Source organism: Lepisma saccharinum, chromosome 11 (genome assembly GCF_977018435.1).
Source record: "Lepisma saccharinum chromosome 11, izLepSacc3.1, whole genome shotgun sequence".
NCBI lineage: Eukaryota > Metazoa > Arthropoda > Insecta > Zygentoma > Lepismatidae > Lepisma > Lepisma saccharinum.
In genome coordinates this window covers 48,420,253-48,437,109 of record NC_139239.1, presented here as the reverse complement: position 1 = coordinate 48,437,109, position 16,857 = coordinate 48,420,253, and the positions used below count along the sequence as shown (strand labels likewise).

Below are 16,857 nucleotides of genomic sequence, written 5' to 3'. Positions count from 1 at the left end.
GGTTAGATCCTTCAACTTTCCAATAATTGTTTATCGATATGAACTATAGATTTCACAAACTGACATCCTGGCCCCCTCCTCTTATCGATGGTGTAGTGATAAACGTCGTCACCTTATAACCAAATAATCCCAGATTAGATACCCTGTGGTGGATCGGACCCCACTTTAAACTGTACGTCAAGTTCCGATTAGCCTTTCTGTGCATAAGGTGGACATAAAACACAAACTCTAACTCATACGTACATCTAAGGTCTGTTTTAGTTTGAATTTCTAATTTCATGACGATAAGCTAAACCAGGTGCCTTCCCAGCTGGCAGGTGGAAAGCTGCAATCAGCATTCGGTTCGATTGTGTTCTGTTGATATGTTTTACTTTCGTGTCCCAAGCATAGGTATGCACACCGGTGTGTCTGGGCACTCCCAATACGTCCACCACAAAAAAAGAAGAAAAAAAATAATTATATAAAATCTAATATCAAAATAGTGAAAATAACGTCAGTGTTACAAAAAGTAAGGAATTTCTTTTCACTTGAGATTTCCCGCTCTGTGCAATTTATAAAATGATAATAATAATAGGTTTAATAACGGCAAATAGTAATTATGAAAAGTTGTTTTTGCCGAGTAAGGTGGATAAATTTGTTTTGACGATCTTTCTTACAGTGGACCACTGAAGTCCCAGGTGGATAACATAATACAATCTGAAAATTGATATTTTTTATACATATATAAGCCAACTAAGATGTTATGATATAATCATTAATAGCTACTTCAGATTATTGTAAATTTTCAAGTAAAGTAAATCTCTGAAGAGCACTCTTAAATAAGTATGCACAAATATTAAATATGACCCTGAAGGTTTGAAATATCAAAACACCATTATATTTATATTGCAACTATTTTTTATGTATCTGTTTTTAGTGGAATATGCTCTAACTATTCTGTTATTGTAATGGTTTTATTGCAAAATGTTTGCTCATTTATGAAATACTATGTCGCATAAAGTTGTGTAATGCACATTTGTAAATTGCAAAAAAACCAAGAAGAAAAAAACACTGTATTGACTCCCTTAATGGAGTTCTAGTGGCTAAAATAAACAAAAATATTAATCTTCAGAATTTGATTTCATCTGAAAGCTAGAACTCTAAACTAAAACATTCACATTGCAAGTGAGATTGCCAACCTTATCAGCACACACCCCTCTAACACAATTGTTAGATTCAAATAATAGTTGCCAAGGTCAGACCGCAGTATACGTATTTGGCACTTGGTATACAACTAATACCACTGTGCGACAATGAAAATTGCCGCAGAACAAAAACATGTGATTCCTACGGAGTTCAGTGGCCTGATGACGATAGTGAAAACAGTTTTTCGCCATCACCTAAACTTTTCTCTGGAAACGCAATTTTATCAGCGCACGACTGCATGTTATTGTTGTCGCACCATTATGCCATTTGCCGTACCACAGCTGTGGAGGGAATCTAGAGACCACATAACAGATTGCTACTTTTCCTTAATGAAAGTAACTGGAATCTCAAGTAAATCAAAACACACAAAGACTGGTTACACAAAATATTGCTGTATCTTGTGTCACTGGGACAGTAGGGCAAGGAAAGACCATTATGTAGTGAAACAGTGGCCTTCGAGAGAAAGCTTCATTCCAGGTAAAAGAAATGTGTCGTATGAACCCCTTGTTGACAAAGACAGTGTGCTCTTACCAACACTCCATCTGAAATTGGGCTTCATGAAGAATTTTGTGAAAAAATGGACAAAGATGGCAGGGGTTTTCAATTTTTACTGTTAAAATTTCCTGCAATTAGTACTGCAAAAATTAAAGAAGGTATTTTCATTGGACCTCAGATTTGTGACTTGATGAAAGCCATAACCTTTGAAGAGTTGCTGACAGATACTGAGAATCCAGCTTGGCTTGCCTTCAAAGATGTTTGCTCACGGCAACAATTTTTTGTGTAACGTCAGGTCTGACAATTACAGGGACCTGATGGAATACATGCTGGACTGTTACAAGGCTATGGGGTGCAACATGTCTTTGAAAGTACATTTTCTGCATTCTCATTTCGATTTTTTCCCGCCTAATCTTGGAGATGTGAGTGATGAACATGGTGAGCGATTTCACCAAGATATCGCTGCCATGGAAAGACGAAATAAAGGAATGGTCACCAAACCTTTTGGCAGACTATTGCTTGACACTCCTATAAGATGTTTCACAATCCACCCAAAACCGGAAAGTTTCCAAGACACGTTTCTAACTTGTAAGCACATTTCAAGGTTTTTGCAGCTTTCTCATACCTTTTTTTTTAATGTTTTGTAATACAAGTAATTAATTTTGTTCCATGATCTGATGTCATTTTCGTAATCAGCGCATTTGATTTAGTAAAGAACACCTTCTTTCATCTCGCGGCAAGACACAAAGTTCAAATTTGTTGCACTGTGTAATTTTAGTCAGTTGGACATCAGACTAACATCTTGGTTATTACTAGAGCCAGGACAATTACATAATTACCATATTTGCCGGTGCAAAAGATGCACTTTTCTCCTTTAAAAATAGGTCTGAAAAACAGGGTGCGTCATGTACGCCGATACTCAGTTTTTGATTACATTCATTTTAAGCTTTACAATTATCAAAGAACTCAATATGTTTGCTTTTCTCTTCGTTATTATTATTATCTATATTATAATTCTTACTATCGCAATACTTATTTTAGTCATTACTGATCTGTAACTCATTTTATTGAATAATTTACTGGCTGTACGCATACTCAGCTCTTATTCTAACGTTGATTAACCTTATTAAAACTGATAATCTCATATTTCTGTCATTCATTTAGTTAATAAAATTATATATTTATATAAATATAAAATTTATATAGTGTAATTGTTACTTAAATTTAACTATTGTAATATTAAGACATGTAATTGTTTAAACCCTATTTTGACTAACCACGCTAAATCATAGAGAATTTTATTCTCATTTTTCCTTACCGAATGTGCTTAACACATTTTATTCATAAAAAGTACAAAAGTCTATTATCGACTTGCACTACTTATCCTTTGTAGTTCACAAAAGATTATTTCCATCAGTTCTCTGCATGCATTCAGAAACCTGAGAAAAATTTCTTACATGCTGTTTACATTCATCAACATTCCCTTTGTTCACTATTCGTAAATACATAATATTAATTATTATTATTTTTGCACGTTACTGTATTTGTTCATAAATATGAAACTTCAATGTCTACGAGTTTTAACTAATGATTTTAGTGTGGTAATAACTAGTTTTACACTGCCGTGCAATTATTAAGGGCTAAACAATAATATTTTAATAATGTAGTGTTTTATCATAAGAAAAAAAATATTTGCAAAATGTAACATTTATTTAATGCATTAGAGTAGTGAAAAAGGAATTATGTACAGGGTAAAAGATAAGTTCTCATTCATTACGTGGTGGATTGATGCGGGCCTTTTCATTTTTTTTTGGAAATGAAAAGCATCATGGCTTGTTTTCTTAAACAGCAAATGGCATTGCGTTGGACTTTCATCCATTTCTACGGAAATGCAGTTCAAAAATAGGTCGCTAAGCGTTGATTACGTACGTGTGATATGGCGCCGGTCACTTGTTAGCGCTTCACGTTGTGTTAATTATCAATTGTTACCAAATATCAAGAAAAGAAAGCGAAAGGTAGGCGTAGCAATACGCTACGCGGTAAGGTGCAAATAAATAATGGTAGAGTTTCAACTAGGTTATTCGGCGATTGAAATGAGAATTAACATTAGGATGTTGCATAAAGGTTGGTTAAATATTTTAAAGATGTGTTTGGTACTGTCGTCACTGTGTTACACAATTGTTGAACCTAACTTATCAAATTTCCGGGAAAGTAAACAATTGCTAATAATGTCTTGTCAAACCCACGGGGGATGAGAAATGTAAATAAGCAACTTAGTGTTTATTTTAAGCTAATCAAGCATTTTCCTGTGCATAGGCTAATCATAGAATAACCGTGATACTCATGTGCGATAAACGTGGTATTCGTACATACGCATCATTGTATTAGTGGGCAGCATATTCCCGTACTCACATGATTTGTAACAAACAAATGCGATGAGTTTTGAACACAAAGTGGATGTATTCATATATTTGTGTGCATAACACCACATAAAGTGCATCGATTTTACTCAGTGCTTCAACTCCTTTACTGTGATGAAAAGTTATTCGTTCGTCATATTTTAATCTTGTCACCATAAATATATTACATAATATTTAGTTACTTACCTTCAAACAGTGCAACAACTTCATCTCGTAGAAAGGCATTTTGTGATGCCAGAGGTGTCACGTTCTGGAGTGACGTATTAAGCAATTGTATTATGTCAAATTTCTGAAGCAAGGTCACGTCACTTCTACATGTCAACAAATGCATGTGTTGACGCATATATTCTAGTATCACTTAGTGTATAGGATATTCATATTGGATGGTTTTATTTTTATTTTATTTTTTTCCTCATGTACTGGGTATTTGGTTTTGTGCTTTGGTAATAAACGATTCCCCTATAAGATTGGATCACACATACAGACGAATTCAAAGGAATTCTTCTCCGGAGAGGGCCATCGTAACAATCTGTAGAATTGTTGAAATGTAAAGCACAAAGACCTCCGAACCCCAGACATTTAGCTGTCACCTTTACAGTCGGGAAATAGCTCGAAACATTTAAGGAATGTCTTGTCAGACATTGCTGAGCTTCCTGGATCGCTCATTACCATTAGGCTTACCATGAAAAGCGAGTGCTCAAATGAAGAGGATGAATAATTAGCAAGTTACATCACCCACCTGAATGGTTAAAGGTTCCTGGTTAGATCCCACGAACCTCAGAGTTCGTTACGACACTGTAAATTAATTATAAATTCAGTGATACAGATTTTTCCTCAACATTTTCAAATTACATGAATGAAAAGTTGGGAGTTTCATGTCATAATGGGACTAAAACGTGAATGTTAAAAGTTCATTTACTTACATATTTTACTCCATAAGTACACATATCTACATATTTCCAGACATTTTCATATTTAATGGACATTTTAATAATTTTGAAATAAGCTTGAATATAGCAGAATGAATTACTCAGACAGACAGCTTTTAAATTGTTGACTCATCAATCATTTCTCTGGACACTGTACCATGATCCATTGGAAAAGAGAACCCCACTCCATCCACCATGCCCCCAATTGCAATGTTCCCCAGCCCACTTTCTATTGATTGCATGATGTTGTGTGGTTAATGGAACACAGACCATGGCCTTACATGCATAGAAGCCACCTTCACAAAGGCGATTGTGGACAGTTTGAGACAACAACCTACATTGTGTTGTTGTGAGAAGGGCACATTGCATTCTGTTACGTGTTCCGATGTGTTGTTAACAAGAGGTACCAGATGTCTCTTTCCATTGATTCTCACAGACAGCCTTGACCTTCCCTTAGTTTGAAACAGAGTCCACAGGAAGGAATGACACTTTGAGAAACTCCAAGAGCTATTGCTACCTCTTGCTGTCTGTCCAGCTTCCATCCTTCCTATGGCTCTCCATGCTATTGATTCTGAAAAATTGCACTGTTGCAGCATTGTACCACTTGCCTATGTTCCTCCACAAACTCACAACACCGTCCATGGACTGCTACTGCCATTCCCACAACTGCACTCTTCTCCCATCTACCTACCCTCAGACAGCACAAATGCCCGAGTTGCATGTCTACGTGAACCAAAATTTGTTGCTTCACGTCATGGAATGATATCACACCCTTTTTAGTGTGTGGGTGTATTACTTCTTGTTTTGAAAACAAAAGTGCAATAGAGGTTTAAATCAAATTAAAATACCTGCCACATATGTCAGTACATGCATACAAGTATTACTCAAGAGGCCTGCCAAGAGTTTTTTATTGGGTAACAGGTGGTCTCATCATTGCTCTTATCCAGCTACCTAGGCCGAAAAAAATAGATCCATTGGCACATACTTTATGGAGAAAAAAAATAGAGGGGTGGAATGTAAAGCAACAATTATATACCTAATGTGATGTCCTTTTGTGATTAACTTTTAAGTCTTAAAGGTTTTAACACAATAAATCTTTCCCATCATTTCCTGAAAAGATTAGTATGTGTGATGATGTTTGAATAAAGTACTTACTTATCTGAGAACCTCATTTTTGTAATTCTATTAATTTTGATGGCCATTACAACAATCCTCTCAAGATTCTTTCTATTACCGCTCAGTGAATAATTAATAGAACCACGAAAAAACAGTTTCATGGATAAGTAAGTACTTTATTCTGGTATATAAAAAAATATATGTATTTGTGAATATAAAATAGAATTGGAAGCATGGACCAGGGAATTTGAAACTAAAATAACACTACAAAAAATTATTATGTCATTTATTTGATGCTTTTCCGTGTTGAACTTTAATCCCCGTCTGCCTTTGAAAGAAAGTACTAGGAGCTTTCTTCCCTTTCCTCTGAAGATTGGCCTCCCACTCCTTCCGGTACATAAGGTAAATTTTCAGTGCTGCTTGGGCATCTTGCACCTAAAAATGAAAATGATTTTGAAATCCTCACATTAGATTTACAAAACCAACATTTTTATAATTGCATGAGCATGCTTGGACAGGTTTCTCATACTTTTTCCCATTATTTCTTTAGAACTTAATATCTCAATTTATCTTAACTTAACTTACTTAGAAATGTTCTAAACTTGTAAACTCTGATATAGACTGAAATTTGGGTAGTTATTGGCACTTGTTGCCATCAATTTTTTATGCCCTTTTTAAAGAAGACATTACTAAACACTGAACAATAAAGCAAATTGGATTGATTGATTGATTTAGTTTATTTTACTTTGCATTTTGTGCCTCTTGGCTAATTTGCGAAGATGGGGGATGAGTGATGAAATTATGAAATTGATGAATGGACATTCACAAACAACCAAGCCCGAGCGGGATTCGAACCCGGGACCCTTGGCGTCGCAGCACGATGTGCTAACCACTCGGCCACAGCGTCCGGCTAAAGCAAATTGGAGACTCAAGATGAGTTGCTTAATAATAATATGGTTTAAACATTGTGGGCATTGTTGTAGTCACAGACACTTCTGGGTTGTAACAACTCAGCTGACTTCCAATGGAATCATTACAACCCAGAAGTGTCCATGACTGTACAATACTGATCATTAGGTTAATGTTTAAAATGCTTGTATCTGTATTTGTAGAAAATATTATTCTGTAATTCTATTTAATGTAACAAAAATACTCACAGAACTATGTTCACCTTTCTGAATCGTTATACCAAGTATTTCCTGTGCAAGAAAACGTAAACTGGGAGTTTTTCCACCGCCTAACATCTTGAAAGGTCTATATCTGAAAGTAAAACAATTATAATTAATAAAACTTAATGAGTGTTCATATCCAAGTGTTGATTTAAGAATTATCATGCAGCCTAATGATTACTGCTTTTGCTGCTGAAAAATCCATCAAATTAAAAAGACAACAAAATTCTCACAATAGTATAAGCATCCAATGTTATGACAGGGGACTAATTATTCTCCATCAGTAGCTACTTTGAATTAACTTAACATTAAGAATTATTCTGCAAGAAAAATAACACATATGAATACAATGCCATTCTCACTGATACCAATGCTTGAAAATTGTAAGAATTTCAAATTGTTCGGAATATTTATAAACATTAATACATAAGTTTTCCATTAGATCTATATCATAGTAATCTGAGACTTTTACTTTAAAATGTTCATAATTTCACACAAGACTATTATTCAATCACAAAATTAATTTCTTCCAAAAAAATAAATTCAAACCAATCTATTGGGTTGGTGCAAATGAAATGTCCGCTTTGGCATCTGGTGGGAAACTTACCTCAACAACACAACACAGGGATTGACTGAGGTCACAGGCCTAACGTCATAAACTCTGTATATGTCCAGCAAACAGGCTGGAGCACGCAGACAGTCAGGAGGCAGTGTGTTGCTGAACAGGGTCATCTGAAAGTGCACCATGGAGAACACACAATTGCGAGTGATTTGTCTTTACGAATTCAAACTGGGACATTCTGATCAGCAAGCCACCAAAAACTATAACAGTGCATTTGGGCCAGGAATGGTAAATGAACGCACCATTCGCCGCTGGTTTGTCAAATTTCGTTCCGGTGACACAGCATTGCAAAATGACCCCCTTGGCCATCGACCAACATCATGTTTGGATGAGCTCCTCAGGAACGCCGTTGAAGCGGACCCTTGGAAAAGTGTTCGTGCCATTGCAGACGAGTTAGGCATACACCATACCACTGTCGTTCGGCGGCTCCGTGTGATCGGTAAAGTGAAAAAGTTGGACTCATGGGCACCACATGATTTGACACCGGTCAACAAGACTCGCCGTCTGGAGGTGTGCAGTTCTTTGAGTGTAAGGAATAACCGGGATGGTTTCCTGCATCGGATTGTCATTTCAGATGAAAAATGGATCTGCTATGACAATCGTAAACGATCAGGAGAATGGTTGGATCATGATCAACGTCCAGGGCGGTTTACGAAACCACCTCTCCACCCACGGAAGGTGTTGTTGCTGGTATGGTGGTCTATGGTGGGTGTGATCCATCATGTCTTTCTCAGGCACGGTGAAACCATCAATGCAGATCGCTACAGTGCTTAACTCCTGAAATGCACCGCAAACTTCTCCGCAAGCATCCAGCAATGGTCCACAGACATGGTGTCCTCATGTTGCACGACAATGCTCGCCCACATGTCGCGCAAAAGACGGTGCAGGCTCTCCATGAGTTGCAATATGAAACCCTTCCTCATCCAGCATATTCTCCCGACCTCTCTCGCACTGACTACCATCACTTCCGGCATCTTGATCACTTCCTGACAGGGAAGAACTTCGCTGATGATCGGGAGGTGCAACATGCCGTTCAGGAGTTTTTTGCGTCGCAGACTCCAGACTTCTTTCGCCATGGAATCCAATTGTTGGCTGAGCGATGACAAAAGTGTGTGGCTGCAGACGGCGGCTATTTTGATTAACCAGGTATTGTAGTTTTGATTTTTTTGAACTTTGGCAATGACGCACCTGGGCCGGACATTTCATTCGCACCAACCCAATATATTGGATCAGACGTAATTAATACTGATTGTACTGACAAGATATATAATTCTTGTCAATGAATCTGTATTCTGTAATTCTTAAATATGCATTTATATTTTCAACACTGACATGGCTGGCAAAAAATTCTACTTTCTAGCCAATTCATATATTAGTGCTCTAATGCTGATAACAGTCCAATGGCAAATAATTAAATACTAAGCTACAAGTTTCCTCTATAGCTCTACGTAGATTTCACATCAAAGTGCCACATGCAGCCTACCACTTGAAGACTGACCAATTACATTCAGGCTTATGTGGTGACAAAGTCCCTTAAGTGGTTCATTCTCAAGCATGAACACCAATATGACAACATGTTACCTAGCATATGTATGAACATCATTTGAAAAAGAAATCTTAAGAAATAAATGTAACCTTTCACAGTACAGTATTCTTGTTACTTGTCATGCGCAGTATGCAGTGGAACGTAACCAGTCAGTTGTGGTGAAGTATAGGGTGATCCATAAAGAATGCTGGATTTGAAAAGGATGCCATATTTTTTTTGGGGTTGGTTGGCAGCATTGTTGGTGCGATTGTTGTTATCACTTATCATTGTGGTTTTGTGTTGAGAAGGTTTCAGTTGTTCTACTGTTTGTGTGTGTTGCTAACGCCATGGAAAGGTACAGTAAGAAACAGCGAGTTTTGATTGTCAAAACGCACTACAAGAATGGTGAAAGTTTCGCGGTGACTGTTCGGAAACTCCGTACGATACTTGGTCATCTTCATGCACCGAACGAATCAACTGTTCGTAGGTTGATCAAGAAATTTGAAGAAACTGGATCTACAGAAGACATCAAAAGCCCTGGATGCCATCGAAGTTGCAGAGTGAAGCAAACGTTACTGTTGTGTGTGCATATGGCGCCAACAACAATGCAAAGAATCTTGACGAAAGATCTGCACTTGCACGCGTACAAAGTGCAGGTAACGCAGGAGCTGAAACCAGCGGATCATGGAAAACGACGGCAATTTGTTGACTGGATCCTTGAAAGGGAACGAGAGAACGAGGGTTTCGCAAAGCACATCATTTCCAGCGATGAAGCTCATTTTCATTTAAACGGGTTTGTAAACAAGCAGAATTGCCGAATATGGGGATCTGAGAACCCAAGAGTGATTCAGGAAAAGGGAATGCACCCTCAGAGAGTTACGGTTTGGTGTGGGATTTGGAGTGGGGGTTTGGTCGGTCCTTACTTTTTTGAAGACGAAGAAGGAACTCTGACAGTGAATGTAATTCGTTACCGTGCAATGCTAACTTATTTTCTTTGGCCTCGTTTGGATCAAATGAACATCGAAAATGTATGGTTCCAACAAGAAACAATCAATCTGCTTTGTGAGAAGTTCCCGGACAGAATAATCTCGTTGCGAGGAGACCAAACCTTCCCACCTCGACCTTGTGACTTGACACCATGTGAGTTTTTCTTGTGGGGGTACACCAAGTCACAAGTTTACCAGAACAAACCCCGAAATTTGTTGGAACTTAAGCAAGAAATTCGACGTGTCCTCAACACACTTGATGGGGAAATGTGTGATCGGCTCATGGTGAATTTCATGGACCGAGTGATTGCGTGTAGGGCTAGTAGGGGGGGGGGTCATATGCCTGATATTGTTTTCCATGTTTAAACCTTAATATCTCCTGAAGAGAATGGTATGTGTTTTGTGCTTTTATTCCAAAAATAAATTTCATTTATAGCAACTTCAAATCCGGCGTTCTTTATGGATCACCCTATATTACCTGTCACCCTGTGCAAAACCCAATGTGTTGCATGTGAAATCTGGCTAAGTAATATTTATGTTACTTTTTAACCTTTTGTAAATACCTTGCAGTATCCCTAATTTTAAATCTTGGATGACTCAGGTATAGGACTTTCAAGTCATTGCGCAGTGCATGCCCCACAAGTATTCGGTCCTTTATTATGTCAGCAACTTCTTTCTGTACAGTCTGAAAATCTTCTCCTACAAAGAAAAAACACTGTGGTCATGTCGGTCATTTAAAATACTAACAAAGACATCTGAAACAAGGGGGAGACACAATTCCAATATTGCTGGCAAGTTTTGCCAATGCAGATAACTACTACTCAGAATTTTTGTGGGGGAGGGGGAGCAGAACAACAATGAGGAGGTGAAGTGCAGATATACGAATAAGCATAAAGGATACACATTTTTTTTTTTTTTTATCCATATCAAAGTTGTAAATTTGCAGTAAAGAAAACACTCGTAAAATGACAAAATTATCGGTTTCAACTCATTTTGACAAAATATATATATATTCCTGACTTTTCCAGATTTCCCAGACTATTTTCAAATAAATTCCCTGATCATTTCAATAAGCTATTAACCAAGTTTCAAGTTTTAACCTATACTTGCTATTCAAGAGAATGAAGTTTATTCTTAAAAAATAATAATAATAATAAAGTGTAAAAACAAGTAAAAAAATTGAATTTATTTCCATTTCCAAATCCTGGAATGCATAAAAACACTTGAATTTCCCTGACTTTGTCAGATTTCTGGATGTATTTTCCAAATTTCATGACTTAATCACTTACAGTTGATTTTCTTGACTTTTCCAGAATTTCTAGGTCAGTGAGAACCTTGACGTTGTTCAAATGGACATTTCCACTTTGACATGAAAAACGTTTTAAATCCATTCATTTTACAGATAATGACACAAACATGAGATGTGCAAAATATCTCGGCGATATTTGTTTCGGTTCGAGAAACACGCCTTCAAACACCGCTGAAATTCACCTACTACTTCACAGATTTGAAAACATCCTCTCCACAGACAGGAGGTCCTCTGACGTCATCACTTAGAAATGCGTGCAGGCGGGGCTTCTGCTCGTCCCGTCAACTTAGCATGAGCCGTGGAAGCGACAGAAAATTCACTTGTTACTGTGTAAAACAAGTATCTTACAGCTTCCAGTGCAAACATCTGTGCTCCATTTCTTGGAGATGAATTATGTCCTAGCAGTATAGTAGTATTTACTATAATTCAGCCACTCGGTAGAGGGTTTTCCCATTAGGGTGACAAAGCAAACCTTGTAACAGTCAATGGCTGAACACGTGAACAGCTTTGTTCATTGCGAATACATAGGTTAGTTCTGACTGGCAAGAACTTAATGTTATAGGAATGCCTTTTCTGGAATTACTGAGACGCCAAGGGTCCCGGGTTCGAATCCTGGTCGGGCTTGGTTGTCTGTGAATGTCCATTCATCAATTTCATCATTTCATCAATCATCCCCATCTTCGCTAATTAGCCAAGAGGCACAAAACGCGAAGTAAAATAAACTAAATCAAATCAAAATCAATTTTTTCTGGAATTACAGTTATTTTCGTCATAATATTATGTTCACAAATTTTAAGATAATACTTATACAACACACTGGTTTACATGCCAATTTCTGCAATATAAGAGGTGATACGATATAAAAAGGTACGGTGAGTTTTTAAATTTCCTGCAGTAAATGACAGTTTTCTTCAGTTAATATATATATTGCAAATTTTTGTATTTAGCCTACTTTTACGTCGCTTTTCCGTTCACTTTGTTTAACCGCAATGATGAGAACGCATGGTTAATTTATTATGTATCATCTCTAACATCACATTTCTTCCCACTTTTGGCTAATCGCTACAATGAAGATGAATAACTACAAGCTGTATTCGAAGTCGGGGTGCAGGAGTACACCCCCCCCCCCCCCACATACACACACTACCACCAACTGCACAATCTAAGTATCACCCAACCTGCCATGATAAGAGACAAACTTTTTCTTCTGTCCCATCTCATTTCGAAAACATTCACTTGTCCCATCTCCTTTTATGAGACGAGACGTAACATGCCTCGTCTCGTGAGTAACACTAACATTAACAATAGAAGCATCCCCTAGCTGTCCCCAAAGTCTCGATCAAACATCAGGCCTCCCCGATGGCGCAGTGGTTGCGTCCTCGCCTTGTAATCAAGGGGTCCCGGGTTCGATACCCGGTGGAGACACATAGTGGTTTGGATCCCACTTTAAGCTGTAGGTCCAGTCCCAATTAGCCTTACTGTGCATAAAGTGGACTTAAAACACCAAATCAATCCAATCCAATCCAATCGATCAAACATCCTCCTCCCATGTAACAATTTCCAGTTCAATGAAATGTCACTCACAAGGAAACAGTCATGGCCAGGTCGAGAGTCAAACCTGGAACATACGACTTCCTCAGATAAATCATGAATTTTGTGTATAATAATTACAACGCCAGTTCATTCCTGGTAATTCTGAATCTGCAGTTTGGTTTGCATATATAAGCAGGATAATATTTAGTTTTCGAGGGCTGTACCGTCGAAACGAGGAGTAAAAAAAATATATATATATATATTAAAAAAGGTTATTTTTGTATTTATAATAAGCCTCTGCATACGTTGTTAATTCTATATTTTTCTAGACTTGAGACGAGAACGAGAATTGCCCTCCCAAACCGAGACGGATGTTTATAAATTGAGACGAGACTGTCAATGAGACATTTACAAATAAACACGAGACAGACATTTACAACTCTCAACGAGAACGAGACCAAGGCTGCCATGTCTCGTCTCGATAGGATCCTTAGTGGTGAAGTTGTGAACCAACCAATTAATGCGTTCGGGGTAACGAGATGAGGCGGCTTTTTTCGCAGTACAAAATTCAAAATAATTATATCGTACCATTTCAGTATGGGATATTGTTATACACATGGGCGTATACGTATATAGTTCACGGGGGAGAGGGATGGATCAACTTTTGGTATGATTAGGGTTGCTTTATTTCGTAAGTGAAAATCCAGGACACTGCTGGCCGGAAGCTTGTTGTGGAGCATGGGGGGTGGTGATGTTGGACCCGACAAAGTTGTGTGTTTGTAGTCACGAAGTATTGATACTTTTCTGTTCATCTTGTGTCACTACGTTTTTAAGAACCAAATTTCTTTGATATGATTCGAGGGGAAAAAAATAACTGATTTGATAGTCTCAATGCAGTTTCTTATCGCAGAAATTTCGGAACTATCAGGAAATTGCAGATATTGGTCTGCAGTCCCATCTGGTGTGTGGAATTACGAAATTTCCTTCCCATCCTATACGTCTCTAATTTAAGAGAATGAAATAAGTCTGAAGCAATTTTTTATGAACAAGCGGATAGAACAAGGAAACTGGTAATTTTAGTGAACCAAAAAAAGAGGGGGGTTGGACCCGTTGAATCCCCCTTAAATACGCCCATAGTTATACACATTATTTCCTTGTAATAATTATACATAAACTAAGTATAGATATGTACTGTGCAACTAATGTAATCTTCTCAGTGTATTTTCTCTTATCTGCACAAAAATATTTGATCATAATTTGCGCAACAGAAATGGAACACAAACTGAAATAGCTTTATGGAAAAGAAAGTTAAATAGGCTTTATAAATAAAGTGAAGAATGTGAAAATTCCTATTTTGCACTACATAGGTTATGGTATATATAAGTTTAAAACATATTTTTGAGTGCCTGGTCAGCAACCAATTTTATAAGCAATATTTTTCGCATGGCCTAAGAACACACACACAGCTGAAACCTTTCATTTATTTTACACGTCAGCAACATGGATATTTCATAGAAGAATGATCATTACAAAGCATAGCTTGCCTTTCTCCTATCGCTCCTTCTTCCATTATTTAAATCGGTACAGATTTGTAAAACTGCTGCACGCGCTCGCTCACCGTGGGCTACCCATCCGGAACTGGACGCTCGAAGCAGACGACAAACGAGCTCTCCCTAAGGAGTGACGTAGTAACACGGCGACGACGTGTTTTCAGCGCAACGCTAGCCTCGCAACTTTGGAAGTTTCGTTTCTGCCTTAAACTGGATGCAGAGAAACACGAGAACTTGCACGGGTCGTTTTTCCAGGGAGTAGTTTTTAAAAATGTTGTAAAAAAAATTGAGTGGAAATGTCAATTTTAACCCTTTTTTTCTGTGATATAGTTCTTCAATTTATACAAACATCATAATTATTTAAAAATGATTAAATTATTTAATCTTGCATCAACAAAATACTGAGATTTTCAATTCTTGCATAGTCTCCAATTCTACAATAATTCTGTGTTACTCATGAAAAAATAATAATAGTAATAATAATAATAATAATAGTTTTTTTGTATGTACGCATTGCTTGCATTGTAGAATTATTTTCCTGTAGTTTACGGTTATTACAAGCATAAGAAAACAGTTTTTCGTTGGGACGTTTCAGGAGAACACACACTCCCTTCATCAGACATTATTTTCATTTTGACTAAAGATACAGTTATAACAATGGTTAGCAATTTTTTAAACAAAAAGAATCCCTTATATAATGGATTTTGTCAATGTTACATTGTTGTAATATAGCAACGTAATTGTGAAAAGAAGCAGTCTGTTTTATTTTTATTTCAGATAAAAAAAATTTTGATCACATTATTTTTTATTTAAAATTATGAATCCCAAATATTATCAGGTAATTCAAAGTCATCATTGTTTTCACAAAGCCTCTTGATGTTTTCTGTTACATTAAATTTTAAAGATGGTGGCTTACTCCATTTGTGAAAAAAGAAAACTCCACATGGGATCTATATTACCATTTTCATTATTTAATTTATTCCAGTGTTCTTCTGCAATGAACAAAGCTTCCCAGACATTCAACTCTATGTTTCCCGTCAATCTTTTTAAAACCATTCTCTTTTTAATCAAATGCTTCTCTTCGATGATGTAAGCTGACAAACCTGTTCTTGGGTTTAGATTTATAATGTCCAAATTGTGTTCGTGCCATCTTATTGCCATTTTCCTTGCTGTTTGTCATACATAATCATTTGAACATGAACAATTTATATTATATATTCCTGTGGTTTACACATCTGGTAGAGAGTTTCTCATTTTGAATTCATTAAATGTACATTCCAAACTTACATTGGTGATCTAAAATCAATTTTGAAATTAAATCTAAAAATGTTGGTAATTTTATGTGAGAATCCCTTGTGGAATGGAATGCACACAAATTTCTTTTCAACAGATTTTTCATCTTTGTCTGTATTTCTCTTTTCCTTTAGTTTTCTTGCAACTTGTTTTTTGATTTGGTTTATTCTGTTACTGTGAAAGCCATTTTCTTTTGCTATATTAAAAAGCCTTTCTTCTTCATTTTTGATAACCTTATTATTAGAACATAGTTTTTGTGCTCTCTGGAAAAAATTAAAAATATATTATCCATTGTTATACGTGAATGTACTGAATTGGCATGGATGTATTTTTCCCTGCTAATTTTTTTCCTATGGACTGATATTTGAATTGTTGTGTCAGTTGTCTTAATTTGCAGACCAAGGAAAGAAATTATATTTTCCATAGGAAAAAAATTAGCAGGGAAAAATACATCCATGCCAATTCAGAATATACACGTATAACAATGGATAATATATTCTTAATTTTTTTCCTGAGAGCACAAAGACTACGTTCTAATAAGGATATCAAAAATGAAGAAGCCTATTGATTTCGGTGACTAACAAACAGTTGCTTATTTCGGACCTCAGATCATCTTAGAATCCAGAATGATATGAGTGATTGATTTATTTTATTTTACTTCGTTTTTGTGCCACTTTTGGCTAATTTGCGAAGGTGGAGATGAGTGATGGTATGATGAAATTGAT

General features: G+C 36.7%; 1 protein-coding gene across 1 annotated transcript in view; it reads right to left on the bottom strand.

The window, feature by feature from the left end:
• Nucleotides 1-6,429: 6,429 nt before the first annotated feature.
• The window catches only part of LOC145995232 (RNA exonuclease 4-like), a 28,050-nt gene continuing 17,622 nt past the window's right edge, over nt 6,430-16,857 (bottom strand). The window contains exons 5-7 of the mRNA XM_083131798.1: nt 11,011-11,146; nt 7,317-7,405; nt 6,430-6,580 (exon numbers count right to left, since the gene is read on the bottom strand). Coding sequence (XP_082987924.1) covers nt 6,489-6,580; nt 7,317-7,405; nt 11,011-11,146 — 317 coding nt within the window. The 3' untranslated portion in view covers nt 6,430-6,488. The remainder of the gene's footprint in view (nt 6,581-7,316; nt 7,406-11,010; nt 11,147-16,857) is intronic.